Source organism: Momordica charantia (genome assembly GCF_013281855.1).
Source record: "Momordica charantia cultivar OHB3-1 chromosome 3 unlocalized genomic scaffold, Mcharantia_2.0 BLBB01000003.1, whole genome shotgun sequence".
Classification (NCBI taxonomy): domain Eukaryota; kingdom Viridiplantae; phylum Streptophyta; class Magnoliopsida; order Cucurbitales; family Cucurbitaceae; genus Momordica; species Momordica charantia.
Genome location: NW_028275161.1, coordinates 13,892,264 through 13,917,277, shown reverse-complemented (window position 1 = coordinate 13,917,277; position 25,014 = coordinate 13,892,264). Strand labels below are relative to the sequence as shown.

Sequence of the window (25,014 nt, the reverse complement as noted above, 5' to 3'; positions counted from 1 at the left end):
ACAAGGCAAAGCAAAAACCTTGTAAGTTTCTTATATAAAAAAAAAGTGTAGTATTTTTTTTTTTTTTAATATGAAACAAATACTTCATTGATGGTATGAAATATACAAAAGGCTGCAAGGACAATTACAAGAAAACCTTCCAACTTGTAATAAGATCATTAAGAGAGTAGTTGTTAAAGGGAGAGTGGAAGAATTTACACCACCCAAGAGCTAATAGCAAAACTCTATAAAAAAACTATCAAAAGAGTGTGGTTTATCGTTGAAGACCCTATCCTTTCTTCCGGCCATAAACTCCATAGGTAAGCCCGAAAACAATACTTGAATAAGAAAAGAAATTAAATAAAACAGAGGAAAAATGTGGGAAAAAAAATGTTGAATAAATAATACATGAAAAAGCACTACCAGTTTTCTAGTTAGAAGTAGAACTGGAAACAATACGTAAGAAAATTAGGGAACTTGAAAAATATCTTTTAGAACAAATATCTGTTGAGAAAACCATTATGGTGTGACCCAGTGAAAGGGCTTTGAGGAAATGGGTTCAAATCATGGTGGTCACCTACCTAGGATTTAATATCGTACAAGTTACCTTGACAACCAAATGTAGTAGGGTCAGGTAGTTGTCCCGTGAGATTAGTCGAGGTGTGTGCAAGCTGGTCCGGACGCTCATGATCTGTTGAAAAATTTAAAAAACTACAAAACCAAAGTTTGAGGTGGCAGCGGCACCACATAAATTGTTAAATCTGCAATGTAATCAATTTTTTCCTTGAGAGTCCCATTGAACAGAAAACATCCCACCTTTTAAAATTTGCTGTGCTTAATTTTTGTCTTACTCCTACCTTTCACTGAGGCTTATGCCTTATGCCTTTCATGCCTCACTCAAAGGAGTGCCAAAGAAATCCTTAAACTTACGAAGATAATCCTACAAAAACTAAAAGGAAATAATCTAAGAAATCAATGTGTTTCCTAAGGGCCAATATTCTCTCCATTGATGCATCAATGGGGGTGATGGCTGGAGCTGTAAATATGCCTGTCAAAACTCTAAATGAATGTTAAAACAATTGTCAGTTCAGGGTCTAGTCTAGCTGACAAGCCCAAAAAATAGTGTCAAGACGAATCTAGCTGGGGGCCTCCTAGAACTCTTCCTTTTGGATCATCCTTGAGTAGCTTGGCTTTTTGTAAGAAATCTCTGGTGGAGGCTAGGGTCTAAATAAGCCTATCAAAACTCTAAATGAATGTTTAAACAATGGTCAATACAAGGTCTAGTTTACAAGCCCAGAAAATATTCTCAAGACTCAAACTAGGGTGTAGCAGTGGGCCTCCTTGGACTCTTCCTCTTGGATTGTGCTTGAGTAACTTGGATTTTTGGAAGAAATCTCTTCGATGCAATCTTGATAAGCTTGGAACCTTCAAAAGGGAGCTTGAATGGACACCTTGGTTCTTGTTTGGATCTTGAACTTGTAGCTTCAACTTTGGATGAATTTTAAGATCTTGGAGTTCAAGCTTGGTTCCTTGGCTCATATCACTATAAGTCAATCATTTTCTAATTATATCCTATAGCTTTGTCCTTGGGAATGTATCTACTTGACGATTATGTTTTCATTCTGTAATTCTAAATTTATGATGGAAATGGAATCTAGTTAATTATTAACCATTTAATATTGAACCGTGCGTTATTGGTGAGAGCTCTTTTCTATTTCAGGCACTAGGGAGGCTTGTTAAATCGGGAAGCTTTACCCATTCTTATCCTTTCTGCTGGAGATCTGATACACCCCTTATCTACAGGGCTGTCCCAAGCTGGCAAGTCCATTTATTAATTATTTTGAAATCTGTTATATATTTTTGTGTTAGGTTTCTTTTTCAGAATGTTTTTGGTGTTTTATTTTTGTGCACGTGTGCATTATGACATTGGAAGTGTTTGCCTCCTGCCCTCTGAATAAATGAAGAGGGAAGTTGGTTTTTGTTCGCACTTTGGGTTCAGTTGTTGGGAAGAGAGTATTCCTAAAGTGGCAAAGAAATTATGGAATATTTTTAATAAATTTTGTTCTTTAAATTGAAAAACCTTATAACAGCAGACGTCACTTTAATTGAGCACCAAAGGTTACTATTCCTGAGTTTTATTTTTGCACTTGATAATAGTGCTTATATCACTATTGTTATATCTCTAGATCTATTATTTATTGAACCTTTGTCCCATTTGATATGCATTCTTGAATGCTGACACAGGGTAAATAATTTTTATGGTTTGTTTTTATTTTCCTCCAACCGTGCCATCCTAACCAATTAGACACCTCTCTCTCTAGGTTTGTCCGAGTTGAGAAATTAAAGGAGCAATTACTAGAAAACAACGAGAAGACTTATTGGGTCCCTGATTTTGTGAAGGTTATATTCTTCATGAAAAACTCCTCTTAAATATTTATATTTCACTTTTTCTGGACTTTTATATGTGAATAAGGTTGGATAGGGTAGAATTTTATGCACGGTGTAAAAGGTGGTAGTCCTGATATAAGAAAGAACTGTTTCATGGACCATGAGATATATTTTTGCTTCATTGGTATTCCTTCGCTTCAAATTGCAGGAGAAAAGGTTCCATAATTGGCTTGAGAATGCAAGAGATTGGGCAGTCAGTCGGAGTAGGTTTTGGGGTACACCTCTCCCTGTCTGGGTTAGCGAGGATGGAGAGGAAATTCTGGTCATGGACTCGATTGAGAAACTTGAGAAACTTTCTGGTGTTAAGGTCTCACTCTTTATTTCCCAGCTCTTGTTATCTGTGAATATAATTGTTTCTTGTTCCAAAGGAAAAAAAAAATTGCTCTTCATTGAGTCTATAATTTACACTTTACAGTGAGTTTTATTTTTCTTTATCAAACTGTTTGCCACAAGAAGTAAATCAGTTTGAATAGTTGGTTGGTTCTGAACCTCAGCTAGCTTCTTAAATGAGAAGTTGAGTCGTCAAGATTGGGTATTTTAGAAAAGTTAAAAAAATTTGACGTAAGATTATGATGGTTTTCCAGAAGGTTTTAAAGTTTATCTTTAGTTTAGTTTTTTCTTATTAGATGACTTTTGTTGATATATCTGGTCTTGGGAGATTTAATTTGCATATCCTTTATGATGCATTATGTTCTTGTCCCCTGGACTTAACTGTGATGGCTTACTTATGATATTATATGAGTTTACTTCTGTAACTTCAAGAAGTTGCCTTTGGTTTTCATGTCAGAGGGCATGTCTCATACCGTGTAGGACAAAATAAATTGTCATCTTCTGCCATCAAAATATTGGAAAATGGCTTGCACATATTTTTTAAGCAATTCCTTCTTTATGTTCTAATTGACAATGCTTGGAAACTGCTTATGCTTTATTTTAGGGCATCTTCTCGTTTCCATTTTTCAGGTGCTTGATCTACATCGGCACAAGATTGATCATATTACTATTCCATCCAGAAGAGGTCCTGAATATGGTCTGCTTCGTAGGGTAGATGATGTAAGACCACTTGATCTTGTTTTCTCTTAAATATTATTTTTTTGGTTGAGAAATCCCTCGATCAGTACTGGCGTTTTACTATTTTTTTTAGAACTATGTAGTTGGGGTGATTTCACTTTTTTATCCTACTTCTTTTTATATTATTATTATTATTATTATTTTTTATAATAAACAGAAACTATATTAAAAAACTGCCCTTTAGAAAAAGAAAAGGAGGGGGGGGGGGGGGGAGACAACCCTGTAGATAGTTTATTTTTTCTTGAATCATAATTCTTCTGTTGTTCACTTTAGACCTTATAGTTTTTAAGATTTTCATCTAGGAAGTTAATAAGGAGAAGAGGCAACTTTTAGGGAGTATTAGGGAGAAACCTACCTAATATAGAGAAATTGAGAAAGACCATCATGAACATCTGGCAACAATCTTACCGTTATCAATGCAAGAGATACTTTATTTGAACTGGAAGAGATTATCTTGGCCAGAAGACCTGATTGTTTATGCCACATTATTATCGAGAAGGGTGCACCAGTGAACCAAGCTAAGGTGCAAGCAATGATGTCTTCGCCTGCACCTTAAACTTTCGGGGGAAGTTTGAGGATATTTGGGATTGACTAGTAATTACTGAACTTAAAGGGGTATAATAAAATGGCCAGGTCACAAATGGAGCAAGAGAAGCTTTCACGGGGAGGAAGTATGCTGAGATGTTTTTTGAGTTTTTCTTAAAGTCTTTGCCTCCACTTGGTGTATTCGTTGTAAAGATTTTTGTAATTATGGTTTCTTTCAATTTTTATTTTTTATTTTTTCTCTCTGATTGGGAGTCCTTGTAATCCCTTTTGCATGGTGGAGATCTCTTTGGAGTCTTCGCCTCCTCTTTATTTTCACAATAGTATGATATTGTCAATTTTTGGCTAACCCACGTGGTTTTCTTTTGGTTTCATCTAAAAAGTCTTTGTAACTACCAATGATGACGTTCTTTTTATATACGATCCACCCCAATTGTAGCTGATGTGGGACTATGTGTCCTTATCATGTATCAAACAATGGTACTTGAAAAGTTATCTGGTTCTTGGCATTCAAGGAACAAACTATTTTGCTATCAATAGCTTCAAGAAGAGAAGTTTAACTAGCTATATGAAGAAACGATCCCTTTAAATAGTGAAGAATTAATCATCCTTTTCAAGTGCACATTTGTGATGTAGCCCAACATCTAACTTTCTTGTAATTGTCATAAGAAATTTTCATTCAAATCTAAAGGTTTTGATTATAAAGGCATAGTTGCCCATTTATAGGTTGGCTTGTTATTTAGGGGCAAAACAATTCATGTAACTTTATTATGAGAAGGTCTGCTGTCACGTGACTCTAACCTCATTGGTGTTTGCTCTTTGGATAGGACTTGAAAGATTTGTATTATGTTATGGCTTGCTTCATTTTCATTTTCCCATACTATTGTGAAGTTCCCTGGGAAATCAGTATCTGTTATGATGAATTCTAAAAGATACAACGTTGGGATATTTTTTCTTTGGTTCCGGGTGGCAGGCATATGGTTGGGAATGGCTGGTGGAAAATGGGGTTTGGTTATAATAGAATTTTAAATGTTCCTCTCTCTCTCCCTCCCTCCCTTTCCTTCTTTTGTCCTTTTCCAAAGTTGTAAGTGGGGATCAGTGTAGGCTTTTTTGTTGTTGTAGTAAGTTCTACTAGTTTATTTTCTTAATGTAAGTTATTTTCGTATTGTGTTTATACTTATAGTATTTTTTATTCCCCTTCTTTGACTGTAGGTCTTTGATTGCTGGTTTGAGAGTGGGTCTATGCCATATGCTTATATTCATTATCCATTTGAAAACAATGAGCTTTTTGAAAAGAACTTTCCTGGGCACTTTGTGGCAGAAGGGCTAGACCAAACTCGTGGATGGTAACTTTCTTGACTTTTGTCTTTATATCATATTTCCAAAATATGAATGTGTCAATTTGTAAATCATTAGTTGTATTGTATTTAGTGGTGAAATTTTCAAATATATGCATAAGGGTGATATGTTGTTATATTTCTATCTTAAATTGATTTGTAACTTTATCTTTTGAAAAAGCCTCTTCGTATACCTTTTCCTTTCTGCTTCTGCACCCTGTTCAAATCATAAATTACATGTGTTCTTTGTTTGTTGGTATCAGTTCGATCTTTGGTCACATCGGTTGCATGAGAATCATTTCTTTATGATTCGGAATCCCCTTTTAAAAACATTTAATTGAGTGGAAATGCTTGTAGAATGTAGTTTTGCGAGATTTTGCATACCTCAGGGGTTCAAATTTTCTAATATTTGCTCTTTACTTTTGCAGGTTCTATACTCTCATGGTTCTATCTACTGCTTTATTTGGGAAACCAGCATTTAGGAACCTTATTTGTAATGGCCTTGTCCTTGCGGAGGATGGAAAGAAGATGAGTAAAAGGTTGAAAAATTATCCTTCACCAATGGAAATCATAAATGACTATGGAGCTGTAAGTTCTCTATTATATCTGTGTTAGCAACGCAAAATTCTAACTAGTATTTCCCAGACTTTGCTTTTTGTTAACCTGAAGACATTAGGCATCTAGAGTGCACTGTTATTATTTTACAGAGGTTGGTATCTGCTTTTGTCATGCAGGATGCTCTGAGATTGTATCTTATAAATTCTCCAGTTGTACGTGCAGAGACTTTACGATTCAAGAAGCAGGGTGTTTTCGGTGTTGTGAGTCTTTACTGTTATTTTACGTCTTACGAAGTTTCCCGGTGCATCACTCTGGCATCCATGTTTTCATCAACTTTGATGTCTTCATGGAATGCTTTACTGTGACAAGTTTTCTCCTTTTTTTGTTTTTATTTTTAACTTCTGCTTTATTATTATGGGGTTTTCACAGGTCAGGGATGTTTTCCTGCCATGGTACAATGCGTATAGATTCCTTGTTCAGAATGCCAAGAGACTTGAGATTGAGGGGTTTGCACCATTTGTTCCCGTGGATCAAGCCACCCTTCAAAAGTCGTTCAATGTGCTTGACCAATGGATAAACTCTGCGACCCAGAGTTTAGTATATTTTGTCCGGAAAGAAATGGATGGCTACAGACTTTACACGGTAAGACATCTTCCATTGATATTCTTTCCTACCAAATTTTCTACTTTTATGATTGATATAATTTTTAGATTACAAATTGAGGCCTATGCCTCATACAACTGCAAAACGTTATCTAAAAACTCTGCAAACAATGGGGTAGATTTTGTTCTTTTTATTTGAGTTTTAATTTTGGACTTTGTTTTTATTTAATACTTTTCGTCATTAATTTAGCTCTTGATACTACAGGTAGTTCCATATCTTTTAAAGTTTCTTGACAACCTTACAAATATTTATGTGAGGTTCAACCGCAAGAGACTGAAAGGCCGTACTGGGGAAGAAGACTGCCGGATAGCACTTTCTACTCTTTACCATGTATGGTATTTCTTTTTCCCATATTTAGATATTTATGATTATTATAACTATCTACTTCCGGGTAGTGTACAAATCTGCATGTGTGGTTTATTATTTGCTGTTCTGTTTTTGTATTGCTATTGCTGTTGAAATCTGTACATGACCTGTTAGTTTTAGAAACAAACTTGCCATTTTCATAACTGCTTTTGTGCTCCATGTTAGATAAGATGTAGGACCAATGACTCGTCTTATTAAAGAATTAGGACTAAAGCTGCTCACTTTTTGAGGAATCCAATTGATAAAAATGAATTTTTGTCACCTAATGGTTGTTTTTCAGTAGACAAATAAGTCAAGAGACGAGAAATATTAATGATGCAATTGTACTGTGATCTTTATGTTGTGGCCTTTCATTTGCTGATACAGTTTGGGCACTGTTAACTTACAATAAATTATGTTTTTCATTTCTTTTAACATAGACATATATGGTTAGAAGATGTTTGGTTGACGTGTTTGGCTTCTTTATTGTTGTACAAATTCAATTGCTTTATTGTGTTCGTTTACATTTACTGGAATGCTTCTTTAGATTTTATGGGGAGAAGTGTCGTTAACTTTCAAACTAAAATATCTTGTTTAATGCACATTAATGTTGACACATGCATTATTTGAATGAAATGGTATATTTCATTGTTTTTTTACTAACTGTTAATCTGTTATTTCCTTTTTCATTCTAGTTTCTATTTTCATTCTGAACGCGTAATATATTGTGCCTTCAGGTCCTTTTAACATCTTGTAAGGTCATGGCTCCATTTACACCGTTTTTCACTGAAGTTTTGTATCAAAACTTGCGGAAAGTTTCTGATGGGTTGGAGGAAAGTATTCATTATTGCTCTTATCCTCAAGAAGGAGGAAAGGTATTGATTGTTAGTAAATTTGTATGCAACATTAATTAGTAATTTCATTTTTGGAAATTGTTTCCTGGGTGCCAAGGTGTAAAACTGCCTCTTCAAGTTTATGTCTAGTATATAGAGAGAGGGTAAAGAATTGATAGCTTTTTGTTAATGTTTCGATCATCATGAATCGTTTACGGTCCTTTATGGAATGGAAATAGTTTTCAACCAGCAATTGACACGCCTCGGTTAGAACCTCACTAGCTGCGTCATTGCCCCAAGCGCAAAGATGGTCCTTTATGGAATGGATGGAAGAATAATTCAATGAACTTTCTGCCTGACGGACATGTTTTTGAGAAGTATTTTTAGGAAGAAATAGAATAGCGTTCTGAGACAAATTTTCACATTTTGAGTTTCTTTGAATATTTTTTTCCTTCTATTTGGCATTAATGATTGAACATCCAGTTATTGGGTGTCCACTGTCCCCTTATTTGTATATCTCATTGATAGAATGAATTACTTGTTTCCTACCCAAGACTTCCAAGACTTTGAGTGCAATGCCATTTTGTTTGTTTGTTGTTTTTTTTTTCTTTTTTCCAAATTGCCAACCTCTCTTCTTGGTTCAAGGAAGCTTGTAGTCCACCTGACCAAGTCTTAGACTCTCTCGTTCTCTGTACCAGCATAGATTAATATTCTAATTTTCCTCTCAATCAAATGAGGTATCATAATTGGGGATGGAGATAGTTCCTAGGAATCTTAGGCACCACTGCTTGAGCAAGAGCAGGGCAACCAGATAAGGTTGAGGTCTTCCACTTTTCTGGCTTATTTTGAAATTTCTGAATGACCAGATTCCAAAATTCATTTCAGAGGTTGACCACCCAAAAGCATACTTAAATAGGAGAGAGGCTAATAACCACAACCAGTGGAATTTATCCACCTGCTGTCTCACAAGGTCTTCTTCAATGATAATAGCTGCCGGCACCATTTACATAGAAGAGTATAAAAAACGTGTCCAGTAAAATGATAAGATCGTATGCTCATTCACTTTCAGCCTATTTCTTCATTTCAAGAGTCCCATCTCCAGACCTCCACTTAGAGCACTGTGAGAGGAAGGGGGGACTGTATTTAGTTTTTGATATCAGAGAATTGAGAAGCATTTAAGTAACCCGTCATATTTCAAGGGGTTTTTTTTTCATACACCTTTTGTTTTCATTCTCTTGTTCATATTTTTGCTTTAATTTTGAATGGAAATGTCATGAGATGACACTACGAAACCTGTTAAAAAATTGATTCACTCATACTTAAAAAAATCATAAACAAAAAGAGGTCTATTGAGATTTTTTATAATTATTATTTTTAAATATAAAAATAACAATGGCAACAAGAAGCCCGCCACCTACTTGAGCTGAATTTAAATCCTCATGAAGGCATATTTTTCAAACTGCATCCAATTTGATTTCTTACATCTGTTTTTAACTTTATGATATTTTTTTTTATTGAATGCTAACTTAAGAGAGGTGAAAGAATCGAAGAAAGTGTTACAAGGATGATGACAATTATTGATCTTGCTCGCAACATTCGGGAGCGTCATAACAAACCACTTAAAGCACCTCTGAGGTTTGCTTTTAGTTACCCAAATTTATATTATCTGTGTATATATTTATTTCTGCCTCTTGTTGATATTCTTTTGTTTTTCTTCTTTGCCATATCCTGTTCTCCAATCTCATCAGAGAAATGATAGTGGTTCATCCCGATAAAGATTTTCTAGATGACATAGCAGGAAAGCTAAGGGAGGTATTTGTATCTTGAAATTCATATTTACTTGATGAGGCATGTCTTAGGGTAAAGTCAAATATATTTTTCCTTTTCCAACCTTTTTCTTTTTGTGTGTGTGTGTGTGTGTGTGTGTGTGGGGGGGGGGGGGGGGGGGGGTGTTAATTTTTTAAGTTACTTGTACCCTATTAAGTCCACGTTCATGTTGAACTTTGAATGTCTGTTGTTTCATTATAGCATAGTTGATTGTGCTATTCTTTATTATTATTATTTTTTTTCTGCTTTTGTTCTTATTTTTTTATGACCAATATTTTCTTTTGGTACCTCTTTTAATTGCTTGTGATTTTTCTGCATCTAATTGTGCTGCAGTACGTCCTAGAGGAATTAAATATAAGATCTCTTATCCCATGCGATGATACATTGAAGTACGCATCCCTGCGTGCTGAGCCGGATTTTAGGTATGAAAATTATCCTATTGGAAATGGTCCTCTCTCTTTATGCACTTGTTTGAATTTGAATGTTCTGTTCTAGTGTATTGGGAAAGCGTCTTGGAAAAGCAATGGGAGTAGTGGCCAAGGAAGTCAAAGCAATGTCACAGGAAGATATCTTAGCTTTTGAGAAAGTTGGAGAAGTTACAATTGCTACTCATTGTTTAAGGTTATCGGACATAAAGGTATCTGCTTTCACTTTCAGGGCAAGAATTCTTTCTATCTATTCTTGTTGAAATGTACTATGTTCTCGGATTGAGTAGTATAATTGTTCATGAGGTCTAGTTTTGGGTAGGTTTATGTATTTGTATATGGAGGTACACATAGTTTTACTATCTTTTATGGGTATTTTTGTAAATCATGTACCTTCATGGGTCAGAAAGGTCTATTATTCTATAGCCCTTTTCCTCCCCTTTATATATATGTATGTATGTATAGTTATTTATCAAGACATGTTTTCCAAGGAAAAATGAGATCTTTGTGAAAACGAGCTTCTTGAAAGTGGTTTACACTTCTAATTACCTGTGCATACTGTGAGAGTCCTAGTAGGGATAGTTTGTGAATATTATTAGTATATTAGTAGGGGGTATTATGGTAATAGTTATGAGTGAGTGGTTATAAATAGGGGTGGTAGGGAGAGGAGAAGGGCAAGGATTCCTCGAGAACGGAGGAGAAAAACTTCCGCGTATGAAGAAGCTAAGGAGGAGAGTTCACGAGGATGGAGTTAGGGTTACCGTACAAGGAGGATTTTGGAAGAAAGAATCTATGTGGGCTGGAGGTAGGGCTAAACCGATTAAAGAAAGGGCCCACTCAATTGGATAAAAATAATCATCCTATTTTGTCTGTAATAAAGGAAAGGAGCAGCAGGCTATTATGGCTAATTGGGCCATGGGCTTGGGCAAAGGGAGTGCTGGTGGGTTCTTGGCTTGTTAACGAGAATGGAACAATGGAAGAGCTGCTGTACTGGGCTGAGAATGTTGGTGGACCTTTGCTTGCTGGTGAAAATGGAGGAGCTGCAGTACTGGGCTGGGGTTATTTTTTGCTTTTTGTTATTTCGGTGTTTCTGGATGGGAAGATTAAAAAAAAATCAATATTTTAATTCTGAGTGGATGGATTCACACCTTGAGGACAAGGTGTCTTTGAAGGGCAGGGTAACATGAGAGTCCTAGTAGGGATAGTTTGGGAATATTGTTAGTATATTAGTGGGGGTATTACGGTAATAGTTATGGGTGAGTGGTTATAAACAGTGGTAGTAGAGAGAGGAGAAGAGCATCTTGGAGAATAGTATACGTTGAGGAACTTGTGAGAGTTCTTGGGAGAGAGAATCTCGAAAGGCTATTGGTATTGTAATTTCTCTTTGGATTTTGCAATATAGTTACTTAGTTTCGTTTAGATTATACTTGCATTACTAACATTCTTTGAAAATCCCTGTTATCTAAAGGTTATCCGGGATTTCAGACGACCCGATGGTATGACAGATAATGAAATAGACGCTGCTGGGGATGGTGAGAAATTTTAACAAAAAAATATTATGTACCTGTCTAATGGTTCTTTTTTTCTTTGGATGGGTTTAATCTCACTTCTTTCTTGTGCTTCATTTTAGGTGATGTACTAGTGATTTTGGATTTACGTCCAGATGAGTCTCTATTTGAGGCTGGCGTTGCTCGTGAGGTATCTTGCCCTTTACTTGCTCTATCTCTATATGTGACATATTATGGTCATAATTTTTTGAACTCTACAGTCTACATGGCTTTTCTGGTTATTTCTAATTTGAGGGCTTTCTTGTAATTAGGCTTTTTTGGTTATTCAAAATACTTGTTCTTACTTAAAAAAAAAAAAAGAGATAAAAATTTGTACTCTACATTCGGTAATTTTGTATTTTGGTTAGATGTTTTAGTTTGAAGATGCATACCATTTATTTATTTATTTGGTTTCCTTGCATTGTTGGATTAGACACTTGGACTATTTCAACATCACAAAACTCAAAAGTTTTCCCTCGAAATAGGAATTCTTTTAATTGTGGATTAATGCGTTTCTTGCTATTATTTTGGAGCTCGTATCTTTTTTTATTATTATTTTGAAATAATTACCCCATAACTTATATATAGTTTTCAAATGAACAAGTTCTTAATCTGGGCAGGGTAGGGTTGTTGATTTAACTTCTTTTACTTACACGAGTTATTCGGACCTATTTATATTTCTCTTAATTTTGAGAGAATAAAATGTTCTATTTATATAGAAGATAGACCCATTACAATATAAAGAAAAAGAAAAAACAATAAAGACCAAATATTAATCACTAATATTTACACATAAATATTTACATATTAGAAATGCCAACAATTTCCTACCCATGGAAAAAGTTGCATGTTATGTAAGTCGCATCCTTTACCCTTTTTTTTCCCACGCTGATAAAAAATTTTGTTTTTAAAGTATTGTATCAGTAGTCAACTTCCCCTATGAATTATTTTTATGTCATAGTTACCTAACTAGTTTATTTATTTTAGATTGTTAATAGAATCCAGAAGTTGAGGAAGAAGGCTGCCCTTGAACCTACTGACACGGTGGAGGTGTACTTTCAACCACTAGATGAAGATAGATCAGTAGCCGAGAGAGTTTTACGTGCACAGGTCGGTTGCTGCATATTTTTTAATATCATTTCAGGTGCTTTACATCTTAAATGCTCTTGGTCCTCGACTAACTAAATTGCATTCATTTGTAGGAACTATACATAAGCGAGGCAATTGGTTCTCCCCTGCTTCCATCTGCTATATTCCCTCCATCTGCAGTAAGTTGCATTGCCCAATGTGTATCATGTCGCCACTTTTCGTGAACAATAAAAATATCAGCATTATTCCTTATATTTCTTTGAGATATAAGTACTCGTTGCTGTTTTACAAGAAAATCTTCAATTTTGACAATAATGCTAGTAAGATAGTTACATATTAGAGTGATTATACGAGATTAAGTTGTAGCCATTTTTTAGTAACTCACATTAAATAAACCGAGTTATTTTAGAACCATTTGTTTGGGTTCTTGTTCGCCATATTTGAGTTCTAGCCCTAAAAGTGAAGAAGGCTTGGATCTGATGAAGTTGTAGACATCTTTCTGTTTGGAGTACTTCACTTAATTTCCTCCGATACCTATGAAGAATTTTTTTCATACTTCAGTCATGTGTGGAAAGATAGAAATAAAATGACTGCCGTTTTGGGTATTTACTTAATTTTTGATTGATATAGGTGCTTTTCTTTTCTTCTAGTATTCAAAGCTCTTTATTTTGGGTACATATACTTGACCTCTTGGGAAGATGTAAGAAAATTACCAACTTGACGCTTAGCCGAAGTGTTAAGGGTCATATTTAGGATGAATTGTTAGTGTCGACGATTGCTCTTGTTATTTTACCCATGTTGGCACGATGCATATCGAACAGGTTGATGGTATTAACTGCGGTGTTGTGGAATCTGCAGGTCACACTTGCTGAAGAAAGTTTCCATAATGTAGCCGGGATTTCATTTTCTATAATCTTAGCAAGACCAATACCCGTTTTCAATTCGGATTCCATTGTTGCTTTATATGAAGGTATCTCTCTCACTCCACGCTCTCTCTCTCTGTCTCTCTCTCGGTCTCTGATGCCTGTGGAGAACTGTTCTTAGGTAATGAAAAATTCGCCAGAGCCCTTGAAGTATACTTTTTATCAAGAGATATCTCCAACTTGAAGTCTGAGTTCTCCTCTGGAAATGGCAAGGTTTGTATTTAATTTGGTTTTTCAGCTTCATATGATTCTTTATGTCCTACAATTTCTGTTGAAGTTCAATTATTAGAGGCAAAAAACACAAAAAAAAAAAAAAGAAATCAGGGACTCTTTAGGATTATTGTTGAATAATGCATTAAAAGATCTAACTTTTCCTAACATAAAAACTCAAGTCTTTGCATTCAAGTTTCTAACGCTCTCCAAGTTGTTTTGTTTACTGTAATTTACATTTTTACCCTTGATTCGGTTCGAACAGATTCGGGTCGACTTCATCGAGGGTCAGCCGGGAGTGGAGGTGGCATTGGGAGAGCATGTTTTCCTGACTGCCGGCGACCAATTTTTGAAGGCCAAATCTTCATAATAAACCCCAATTTTTGTATATCAAATTTAATAATCTATTTTTAGATTTTATTTCCTCTTTTCTTGATTTCTTTATCTTATTCTTGTGGGAAAGAATCAAATTACCCCATTAAACGTTATACATGCCTCCCAAGGTTGAGGTACCACAATTTTGTAACTTTTCCCTTTGAAAATCTCAATGAGTGTAGTCTCGTCTTTAAAATGTCTTCAAATTGCAAATATGTGTTTCTATTTGGCAAATATTTTAAATGTTAATGGCGATAGAGATGTTGAAGTCTTAATTTCTAAAAATTTCGATAGAAATATCCGCAAAGTGTCGATATTTATAGATATTTCTGAAAAAAATGAAAAATTCGTAAAAATTATTTAAATTAACAAATAAGTATTTTATTATTTTTAAATAAGTTAAAATTAATTAATATTAATATTATGTCTGCATTGTGAGGTTTTTGTTGATATTTTTTTTTTTTATATTTTGTCAATTTTATTGTAATATTATGGAAATGTTATCTATCATTCTTGAATTAATAGATGTGTGAAAATGATAGATGTGTGAAAATGTCGACAGATATTTAATATCATGTTATGTCGATGTCGAATCTATAAATATATGAAAATGTTGATATGTCGACGGATATTTAATACAAGCTACTTGGTACGTTGTTATGTGGATTGTTAATACTTTTTTTTTCTTGATTTTGGGTGGATTTTTAATTTGAATAGAATCAACATTGTGCCAAAATGTGATTGAACGCTTGATTAAAAGTTTTAATTAGTTTGCACGAACAAAGTTTGGTTTGTAGACTCATTTATATGTAGAGAAAGTATTAAAATTTACAACACTTGTTTAAAAATACTTGCAATATTTTATCTTATATACTCTAATTACTTAGGATGATAATAGTCCTTTTTTTAGTGTTAAAAATACTTGCAATATTTTATCTTATATACTCTAATTACTTAGGATGATAATAGTCCTTTTTTTTTTTAAAACAAGAAATATGTTCTTTAGAAAGAGATATCTTCTCGCTTTCTACGTGAGTTCATTGATTATGTTCGTTCTCATATTCTAACACGTTGTCATCGCTAATATCTCTCTATACACATACAATTTCTTTCATTAGTCACCCTTTACATATATGTTCTCTCACTTATTTCAATTTTTTGTAATTTCAATTGTTTGCACTTTTGTGTTTTTATGAAATTTTCTTAGTTATTCTTATTTTAGTGAGTCATCAATTCTAGATATATTTGTCAAGTAAATAATAATAATTCAAAATATTATAACTAAGCCACAACTTATTTTATTATTGAAGTAATTTAGGAAAACTCACTTTTTGTGATGATAGTACTCTTAACTGCTCTAATAGAAAGTGTTACACAATAACAAACTGTATAAAAATATATTTTCTCATTCCCACATGTTGTACTAAAAAAGAAAATACACCCCATTGAAAAGTGTTCAAATATATATATTTTTTTTTTAAAAAAAATCTTTGTTTTAAAATAAAATATACCCCATTAGAGACTGTTCAAAAATAAAAACGTATTATTTGGTTTTAATATAATTTCAAGGTGATTTTTTTTTATCTACTTAGAAGTATTCTTTCAATTTATATTTAGTTTAAGAAACCTTTTAAGAATCGACAAACCACTCAAATGAAAATGACTAAAAATTATAAAAATAAAAGGTTACTAAAATGAAAGCAATTGAAATTACAAAAGAAACGTGTAAGATGTCAAAACGATCATAAGTGGTAATTGACATATATCTCCAACTAAGAGGTTGTAAGTATTAAACAATGAGCATGTTTGATAACATTCTTGTTTCTTGTTTCTTGTTTCTGTTTCCTCATTTTTAATAAAAAAGAATAGAATTACATAAGCCCAACACCCATGAATTCAAGAATAATAAAACTATATTTTTATTTATGTTTCGGAACAAATTGAAAACAGGAACAAAAGACTTGTTTTCTATACAAATTTGAGAATGTGTATAAAAAATTGAGAAACATGGAACATAAATAGTTATCAAATGCTTGAGTTTTTTAATAAAATTGGAAACGAGAAAAAAGAAATAAGATCATTACCAAACGGACCTAATATGTACGTGGAGGGAAGGTAGTCCGAGAAAGTGTGTAATAGAAAAGTCGTGAGATAAATGTGTAGAAGAGATATTAACGAAAAGTGATTCCATAAAAGAATGTGGATGTAGTCCTCAAGTTCAAAGCACATTTGATAAAAGTGCTTATGCAATTGTTAACAATATTCTAACTTAAATTTAATATATGTTTTAGAACCACTCTACACTAATGTCCAAATTACTTCTATTTTAAAATAACTTGTTTGATAATCATTCACAAGTGATTTTGAAAATCACTTGGGAGGTGATTCATAAGGTCGGTTTGATTTTGGTTTTTAAAACAAAAACCATATACGTTTCATAGCCATTTTTGTTTTTTATTTTTAAAAAATAGAAAACTAAACATGTTAGAGAGGGAAAATTCTATGTACAGTACAGATAACAACTGTGTAGGTGCGAGTGAGAATGCTCTCCCTATTCTCGTGCTCGTGAAAATTTTTAATCCTCATTTTCACCTTGTTCTTCAGTTCGAGAGATGTTCTCGAGAATAATTATCAGTTTTATAATTGTTTTTAATTATTTTTAGAATTTAAGTATAAAAAAAGTGTAATAAATATAGATTAATTATTTAAAATGTGGAACTGGGGACCTGGTTGAGACATGCATTTCCTATTTTTGGGGCCAATCCTAGTACAAGTTTGGAGAGATGTAAATAAACTTTTGGAATATAAATTTTAGAGAGATAAATAAAAAGATTTAGAAAAAAATAGTGAAATAAAAGTAAAAGGCAAAAAGAGAAAAAATTTAGAGAAAAAAAGTAAAGTCGAGAGGAAAATATATGTTAAAGAAATTAGAAAGAAAGAGAAAAATTACAGTGGAAACAAATTTAGAGATAAAAACAATATTTAAAATATAATTTTTAGAGAAAATAAATAAATAGATAGATAAATAAAAGTTACAGTGAAAGAAAATTAAGAAAATAAGATATAATTTTCAAAGGAAAAAATAGATTATGAAGAGAAATAAAAGTTATAAAACATGAAACTTTAGAGAGAGAAAATTTAGGAAAAATATTAAATTTTTAGAGAGAGAAATGAAACTGATATGTTGGGAAAACAAATATAAAATAAAAATACTGAAAATTTTGGAGAGACTGATAGCACACTTTGTGAGCTGCATTTCATGAGATTTATATTGAAATTATTTGTTAGTTTTCGTTTTTGCAGGAATAAAGCATCGGGAGGAAACGAGACATATTTGGATCAAAATGAAAGAAAAATCGGAATCAAAGTGACCAAGATGGAATAACAACAAGATTTGGAGCTAACAACCCGAGGAGATAGCGCCACGGCGCTAGCCTAGAGCGCCGCGGTGCTCCGAAGTTTAAATTTCGCGTTTGTGGATAGTGTAGCGCCATGGCCCTGTATATAGCGCCACGGCGCTGCCGCGACAACTTTTTAAAAAAATAGGGTTGTGCAGCCGCCGCAAGTGGGGAGTTTGGAAGAGGTTTTATGGCAGTTTGCCTTTTTGGCCAAATTGGAGGGCAAGGAGACCACTGGAGAGCTTAGAAAAGTGATTTTCAAGGCTCGAGATCGTGAAGGTCGCTTCGGGGACGGACGATTGACATGTCGAACATAGTTTCTTCTCCTTTCCCTTGATTTTTCTAGTTTTGTTATGGACTTCTCATTCTGATTTTATTGTTTTACACTGAATATGAGAAACTAAACCTCTTATCTTAGGGATTGATGTAGCCATTGAACTTTATGCATTAATTGTTTAGTTTTCTTGATTGAATGTTTATGAATGTTCTATTTATGTTTCTCTACGCTTCATGCCTTGAATCTACTGGCCATAGATTGATTGATTTTAGACTTGAAATCTTACGCTCGGGAGAGGTGGTTTAGAGTTAGAACTGGGATGCATAACTAAAGGGGTTTTAAGATCGAGAGATTTAGAAGTTCTTTAGAGGTCGTTAAAAGACTTGTTCAATAAAGCTTTTACTTGTTATAGAAACTAGATAGGGATATTGGTTTCTTAATTCGTAAGGAGAATTAGCTTGTGCTCGGGAGAGGCAGTTGAGATTTGAGAGTTCTTGGCCTATATAATTAATAATTGGTTCAATCTTGATTAATTAAGTAGTTGGTTCATACATTCAATAGGTGAAATCAATTCCCTAGGACTTTTTTCCCCATTGTTTTTATCTACTTGTTTATTTCCTTTGATTATATTCTCCAATTTGATTTTGATTCTCTAAATAAAATTGAGCGATTGTATCTGTGGTACTTGAGTGATCTAGAAACCCAATTTAGAGAATGATATCGGTATTTGACTTACCACTTTATTAAAACTTGATCCGTACATTTGCGGTAAGCAATTTCTGCTACAGAGACGAACTAATAATAATAAATATTCAAAATATAAAAATTTTAGATAGAGAAAAATAAATTTTGTAGAGAAAAGTTTAGAGAGAAAAATTTTAGAATGATAAAGAAATTTTTTAGAGATAAATATGAGAAAGAAAAAAAAAGTTGAGTATTAGAAAGAAAAAATTGGATATTGAAAAACATATTTATGTTTTTGAAGACTTTTTTTTTAATTTACATAGAATTTCAAAATGATTTTTACAAAAAGAAAAAATAGAAAATTGAATTTGTTATCAAACCATCCTGTTTTTAGAAAACAAAAAAAACGTTAACAAACGGATCCTAATTAATTTTTTTTCTAAAGGAAATTAGTTCTTAAAACATTTATCCTTTTAAGTTTTAAATTTGTCTTTCTATTTCACTTCATGTTCACCCTAAATTTTAGAATTTTTTTCTTTCTAAAACTTTTGTAATGTCTCTGAAATTTTTGTTCCCATATTATCTTTTCTAAGTTTATTTCTCTTTGGAAAATTAATTTCTCAGCCTCTAAAAGTTTTGTTCTAACTTTTTCTCTCTAAAACTTTTATCAAACTTCAAAATCACTCTCACAAAATCAATTGTGATTAAATATCTTTTACTAAAATCACTAATTTTAAAATAATTCTCAAATTGGTGTTAAAGCAAAAATTTTGAATTCAAGCTCCTAAATTAATTTATTAAAGATGAGTTTGAGATCACTTAAAATGTAGAAAGAACTAAGCTAACTAAGAAATTAAATTTATTTAGGACAACAAACCTCTCATATTTTAGAAATGATATAATATTTTCTACTCCCAATTTTATACACACATAGTTTTAGTTTTGATTTCGCCAAAAAAAAAAATTATACCATTGTCCCTACCCGCGTCTTAAATATATGAGAGGTAAATCAATATTTTTATAATACTGCAAAACAAATTGATAAAATATAAAAAATATCAATAAAATAAATATATTATTATATATATATGTGCCGAAGTCAAAATAGCTAAATATCAAAATAATTGTCCCTTGAAAACTCAAAAAGTCATCAAAGTGAATGAATTTGATTAGGTAAATTATGATGAGAAACATTGAATGGAAGTTTTTGAGAATGTGAAGAAATAGTTCATCTTCAACTCCCACCGCTTCTGATTCTGCTTCTGAGTTCTGCGTACACAAATACAACGTTGCATTCGAAACTACAAAAAAGTAATTATGCTTACTCAAAATCTTCTTCGTATTTCTTGCTCGTTGTGAAGCCAAAGTTTGAATCTACTCTTTAGGTTTGTTCGCGATTTGGCAATATTAGGCGCGGCGAGAATATGAGTCCACCCGACGAAAATCAACTACAGAATGATCCGAAACATTTCTCAATAAGGTAAAATTTGCATTTTATAGTCCTGAGTTCTAATTTTTGCTGTCATTTTATGTTCTTAGACGTTGAATTTATCACTTCTTGTGTGTTTTTTTCCCTTCAAATTATATGAATATTTCCCTTTTCTTTTACTGCTTTGATAGGGATTTTTTAAATTCTGCTTGAGAAATATTTGTTCCATTGCACAATCTTAATCATCCGAAGAGATGTTAATATGAAGTAAAACCTCTCTACTTGTTTCTGTTTGCTGTTGCATATCGTCAAGAAGTTTCTCGACTCGTTGTGAGTTCATGAAAAATTTAGTTGGCCTACTCTGGTTTGTTTTAATAAGTCTTTAGCCATTTTTTTCTTCCTTTATCTCAATTTCATCGATAAAAATACTGCAAATAGTACTAGTTGTACTTGGGGAAAATTTCAGTACTAGGGGAGTATAGTACTTCCTTGTCAACCGCCCAATAAGTTACTGACATGTGTGAGAGGTGAGTGCGGAGAGATTTTCTTTTTATTCGAAGGATAAACACTTGTTAACGGTTTAGTGGTTAGTGGTTCTTGCTACCCCATTCGGCATCTAAATATTTTTCAAAAACTGCGATCATATGACTATGGTCTATTAGTATCGACCACGGTCCCTTGGCCGTGGTGTAATCCACTAGGTTTTTACTAAAACATTACTGTATTGCGGATGACGTTGGTCGTAGTCTAATTGAGTTTCCAACAGAATTTCTTAAACCTGTGGTCTATAGTTAATAGTTAGGTTTTAGATCACAGATTTAAAAAATAATGGTCTTTTAATGCATGCGTTTTATTATACCCGTTAGACTAATTCTCATCCTAGTCTAATATCTAAAATCTAACACTAACAGTGGTTTATGGGCGTCAACATGAACTTAACTTAGCGATAATTGATACTTGTTTTTAATTAAGAGGTCATGAGTTTGAATCTCCAACCCGCTTGTTGTATTAAAAAAAAACAGTGTTCAACGTGCAAGTTTGTTTTTTGGGGACTTGTGATTTCTGTTTTGTTTTCTTTGTTTCAGAAGTCATTAATTCTATTACACACGCTTAACAATTTTGGCCAATGCTTAGCTTTTGTGTCACTTCTGATCATCTGTTTGCAGACAGTACACACTTTCTTGTCGTCACAAGAACTTATTTCATTGCTGGCCATTTCCAGTCAAGTATCTGCTTCTATGTCTGCACCATGGTGTTAGCAATATTTTGCCACCACTCGATCCCCCTCCCCGTGTCGTTCAGTCATCCGAACATATCCGCTCGATCAATTGTACGAAGAAAGACAACAAAGGTAATCCCATTGCTGTAAATGATGAAGGGCCAGACATCACAGAGGATTCAGCTGGCAAAAGATCATATAATTCATCAGGAATTATGTCCCCTGATGTTTCTTATAATATGCCATGTCCTAAACGACAAGCTTCGGCTCCTACAACTCTGCATTCATGTCTAGATATCGATAAACGGCAAATTCGGTCATCATATTGCTCGAGAATGTTGAAGAAAAATGACAGAAGTCGAAAAGGGAAGCGAAAGAAACGGTGGATGGTGGATATTTTGGCTGTGGCAAAGCCTTGTAGTATTCAGGATCTCTATACAATGAAACAGAGAGAGTGAAAATGGGTGCAACTCTGAACTTGCAGAAGAATTCTCAAACCAAAAGCTTGAGACTAATTCATGGTTTTGAAGAAGGCTAATCCGAAAATTTGAAAGGTCGAATTCATAGGTTGCAGATCCAATTCCTAAATCTCAAGTAAGTTCACCTTCTTTCAAAACTTTATGCACATAAAATATATATGTTCCAATTTTATTTTCATGGAATATTTCATTTTGTTAAATTTATTATATATGATAAACTTGGTAGATATGCTTCTGTTTTTTGGTTCTAATAGTGCATTTAGAAAGAAAAGAAGATAGCATACAGTAAAAGGGCTAATGAAGTGAGCAGATACTTGAACACTGATGCTGCTCACTATTAAAGGATTTAATAATTATTGACATGAACAGGATGATGAAATTTCAATATCACATGCAATTAAAGGTTTTTGTTGGTTTTGTAGTTTTAATTCTCAGATAGCAATCCTTTTTTATAACAGTTTCAATATGTAGTTTTGTTCTAGAGGTAGAAGAAATAAAACATAAAAAATAAAAAATAAAAAATAAAAAAAGCTTAATTTTTAATAATAGGAATTAAGACCGTACTACATCTCGATAACTATTTTATTTTTCTTTCTGCGGTTGAAAATTAAATTTATAATTCTACTTCCTCCTATCTATTTTTTTGTTACTCTCTACTTTTGGAGAATAATGATTTCAAATCTAGGCCAAATTCTATAAACTACAAAAATTAGGTTCTTAAAAAATTGTTTTTTTCCCCAAATTTGGTAAGGTTAAAAACAAAATTGTTATCTCGTTTTTTTCTTATAGACAGAAAAATGATGGTTAAGCATACAGTTTCTTATGTTATGTTGAGGGTTTAGGGTTTAGACACTTCTAGTTCTCTTATAACCATCATGAAAACCTCAATTTTTTGTAACATTTTTAAACCGTCATGAGCTTCACTTTTCGTGACATTTAAAATAAAGTCACGACTACCTTTCGTGGTGGGATCATAGGTGACGTCGTAAAAAACATCGTAAAAGAGTTCGAAACCCCGAATTTGTACTAGTACAGGCTTTGAGTTCTCCATTACCGAAGGTGTAAGCCCATCTCTGAATTTCTTTCTTAGGGCTTTGTAAATTCATTTCAGGTCAAATTTGTCGGAGAGCTGCAAGATAGATGAATTAGATTATTGAAGTTCAAGGAAGAGCCTTCTACAGTTAACAGCGGCATTTCGGTTGGTATTTATTTTAAGCAAAGGTAATTTAAATGCTGTTGAGTATTATTATGAATTCAAGAATGTTTCAATACAAAAAAATATATATTAGACCAGAAAGAATGGTACTTCAGAATCATATCGATGAATGAGTTGTGCTAGGTGAAAAAGTTTACCTTATGGTTTTCTTTTAGTCTTCATAAAGATTCGTTTTTAAAAACCCATGCCTTCTTTAAAATATACCTGCTAAAACATCATGCATGAACAGTTTCAGGTAGGTTGAGAACCCACTTTACGAAGATCCCTTCCTTCTCTTCGGAATCAAATATCAATTACTACGATTTGATAAACGGTTCATTGGGATAGATTTAAATTAACGATACCACTCCCCTAGAACCGTATAAGAAGTTTTCTCTTCGTACGGTTCGAGAAAATTCAAATATGTATAGAATTCTAATTAATGTCAAATAGATCTATAGATTATTAAATCGATTACACTATGATTTAAACCTTTTTCTTCTTCTTATGTTGATTTTTTATTATCTTTTTGAAAAAAACATAAAAACATAAAAAACTTCATTCTTATTCCCATAACTTGAATAACTCAAGTGGTATATAACTCTCACTCAAAGGAAAAACAATCCTTAAGCTTAAGCATTTCATTTATTGAGCGGTCTCTAGCCTCTTTTTTTTTTTTGCTGTCTCGTTTAGAGAATCTATTTCGATTCTCCATTCAGATCTAGTTTAGTTATTTGAGACAATTAAAAAGGTTTTTCCTTCTTCTAGCCTAATAAAGTTTACTTGTCGCAGGGTAGCATGTCGTTTCCTCTTTCATTACTATTACTTGATTTAGCCTGCTGGACCATAGATAAGATCGACATGGGGCGAGAAAAGGAAAGACTTCCCTTGACTTGACACATGATAGCATACTTCTGCCTCTTTCGTCAACTACTCGACTCAGCTTATCCCAAGATCCTAATTAATATATAGCTTGCCATTCTTTGCATTCATGAGCCGCACGTATTTATTTATTATTTTGACTAGCCCAAGATCAATAATATTTTGTAAACACCTCCTTAAATACCAGTTGCATGTGGTCATTTCTTCATCTTCTATGCACTTTTATGGAAACTCTTGTAAATTAGGCATTTGATTTGATTGTTGGAGTCGTTTCAGCAAACGACACACCCATGTCGATTGAAGTTCTTTTCCTTGCAAAGTACTGATAACTCACTACAAGAAAGTGTACAGTTTTACCAACGTCGAAAACAAACGTCGCTAAATATGTTATTTTAAAAGGTTGTTGGCGAAGGGAGAGAGCGTAAGAGAAGCCATAGAAACGGCTATGGAGTAGCAAATGAACTAAAATGCAACTCACTGCCGAAGGGACTTTTAATTCAACCTAGGTGGTGCAGTCGGAGGAGTATTGAAGGAGAAAGAGGAAGAGGGAAGAGGGAAGAGAAAGAGAACAGCAAAAAAACAGAAAAAGGAAGAAAATGCTACCTAATATAAAATTTATAAATATCAAACTCTCTCTAATGACACAGCAGCAACTAGTGGATGTTTGAGTTTAGCTAGGACTTTTTAGAACTACTTTTTAAAAATCTAGAAAATAGAAATCTATCCTCAAACTTAGGACCAAAAGTGTATTTTACTCAAAATATTATTTTGTTGGTAAAATGTCGCTATTGCGGTGAATTATTTATGTCGCTATAGCGGTTAAAGCATTTTGAGTCATCAAATATCTAAGGTGACAGGTGACAGGGTATGACAGGGTGAAAGCTTTTTCGTGGTTGGACTTAACAGTGACATATATTTATTTTCAGTGGCAGAAAAAATTGCTAGCTAAAACTCATATTTCTGGTAGTGTTTAGGCCATCATGAGTAGTATATATATGTTCTTACTTTGCCAAACCATTGCACATAACTTAATCATCAAATCTTTTGGCTGGTATCACATTTCTTGTAGTGTTGCCATCATGAGTAGTATACATGTTCTTACTTTGCCAAACCATTGCACATAACTTAATCATCAAATCTTTTGGCCGGTATCACACCGATGTCTCCAAATATTAATGAGGTTATCTTCTCTCTTTGCATAACTACTCACTAGACCAGAAAATTCCTTTCATTCCATTGTTCTTTCAGTGCAACAAATATGGAGTGAGGATTTGAACTTCC

General features: G+C 33.3%; 2 protein-coding genes and 1 pseudogene across 5 annotated transcripts in view; 2 read left to right on the top strand and 1 right to left on the bottom strand.

Annotated features, from left to right (window-relative positions):
• LOC111024543 (tRNA synthetase class I (I, L, M and V) family protein) overlaps window positions 1–14,370 on the top strand; it is a 32,080-nt gene extending 17,710 nt beyond the window's left edge. For all 4 annotated transcript variants that reach the window (XM_022302249.2, XM_088121316.1, XM_022302250.2 and 1 more), the window contains 21 exons: window positions 1,700–1,797; window positions 2,301–2,379; window positions 2,576–2,734; window positions 3,388–3,477; window positions 5,251–5,384; window positions 5,804–5,963; window positions 6,110–6,193; window positions 6,363–6,575; window positions 6,801–6,926; window positions 7,679–7,816; window positions 9,306–9,409; window positions 9,523–9,586; window positions 9,935–10,023; window positions 10,097–10,238; window positions 11,495–11,558; window positions 11,657–11,724; window positions 12,561–12,683; window positions 12,776–12,841; window positions 13,521–13,632; window positions 13,707–13,798; window positions 14,061–14,370. In XM_022302249.2, the coding sequence (XP_022157941.1) occupies window positions 1,700–1,797; window positions 2,301–2,379; window positions 2,576–2,734; window positions 3,388–3,477; window positions 5,251–5,384; window positions 5,804–5,963; window positions 6,110–6,193; window positions 6,363–6,575; window positions 6,801–6,926; window positions 7,679–7,816; window positions 9,306–9,409; window positions 9,523–9,586; window positions 9,935–10,023; window positions 10,097–10,238; window positions 11,495–11,558; window positions 11,657–11,724; window positions 12,561–12,683; window positions 12,776–12,841; window positions 13,521–13,632; window positions 13,707–13,798; window positions 14,061–14,165 (2,310 nt within the window). In that variant the 3' untranslated portion in view covers window positions 14,166–14,370. The remainder of the gene's footprint in view (window positions 1–1,699; window positions 1,798–2,300; window positions 2,380–2,575; window positions 2,735–3,387; window positions 3,478–5,250; window positions 5,385–5,803; window positions 5,964–6,109; window positions 6,194–6,362; window positions 6,576–6,800; window positions 6,927–7,678; window positions 7,817–9,305; window positions 9,410–9,522; window positions 9,587–9,934; window positions 10,024–10,096; window positions 10,239–11,494; window positions 11,559–11,656; window positions 11,725–12,560; window positions 12,684–12,775; window positions 12,842–13,520; window positions 13,633–13,706; window positions 13,799–14,060) is intronic.
• Window positions 7,954–8,083, bottom strand: LOC148212431 (U4 spliceosomal RNA; annotated as a pseudogene).
• Window positions 14,371–19,772: 5,402 nt separating the features above from the next.
• On the top strand, window positions 19,773–23,941 carry LOC111024536 (uncharacterized). The gene is made up of 5 exons (XM_088121449.1): window positions 19,773–19,840; window positions 19,941–20,009; window positions 21,125–21,771; window positions 22,768–22,877; window positions 23,644–23,941. Exons 2-3 carry the CDS (start codon window positions 19,954–19,956, stop codon window positions 21,633–21,635), a joined length of 567 nt encoding a protein of 188 aa, XP_087977575.1. The 5' UTR covers window positions 19,773–19,840; window positions 19,941–19,953; the 3' UTR covers window positions 21,636–21,771; window positions 22,768–22,877; window positions 23,644–23,941.
• The last annotated feature ends 1,073 nt before the right edge of the window (window positions 23,942–25,014 follow it).

Excerpts from the sequence above, each read along its gene's own strand:
- LOC111024536 (XM_088121449.1), top strand. The coding sequence starts at position 19,954 with ATGAGTCCACCCGACGAAAATCAACTACAGAATGATCCGAAACATTTC. Across the intron at positions 20,010-21,124 it reads CCGAAACATTTCTCAATAAG|ACAGTACACACTTTCTTGTC; the intron begins GTAAAATTTGCA and ends ATCTGTTTGCAG.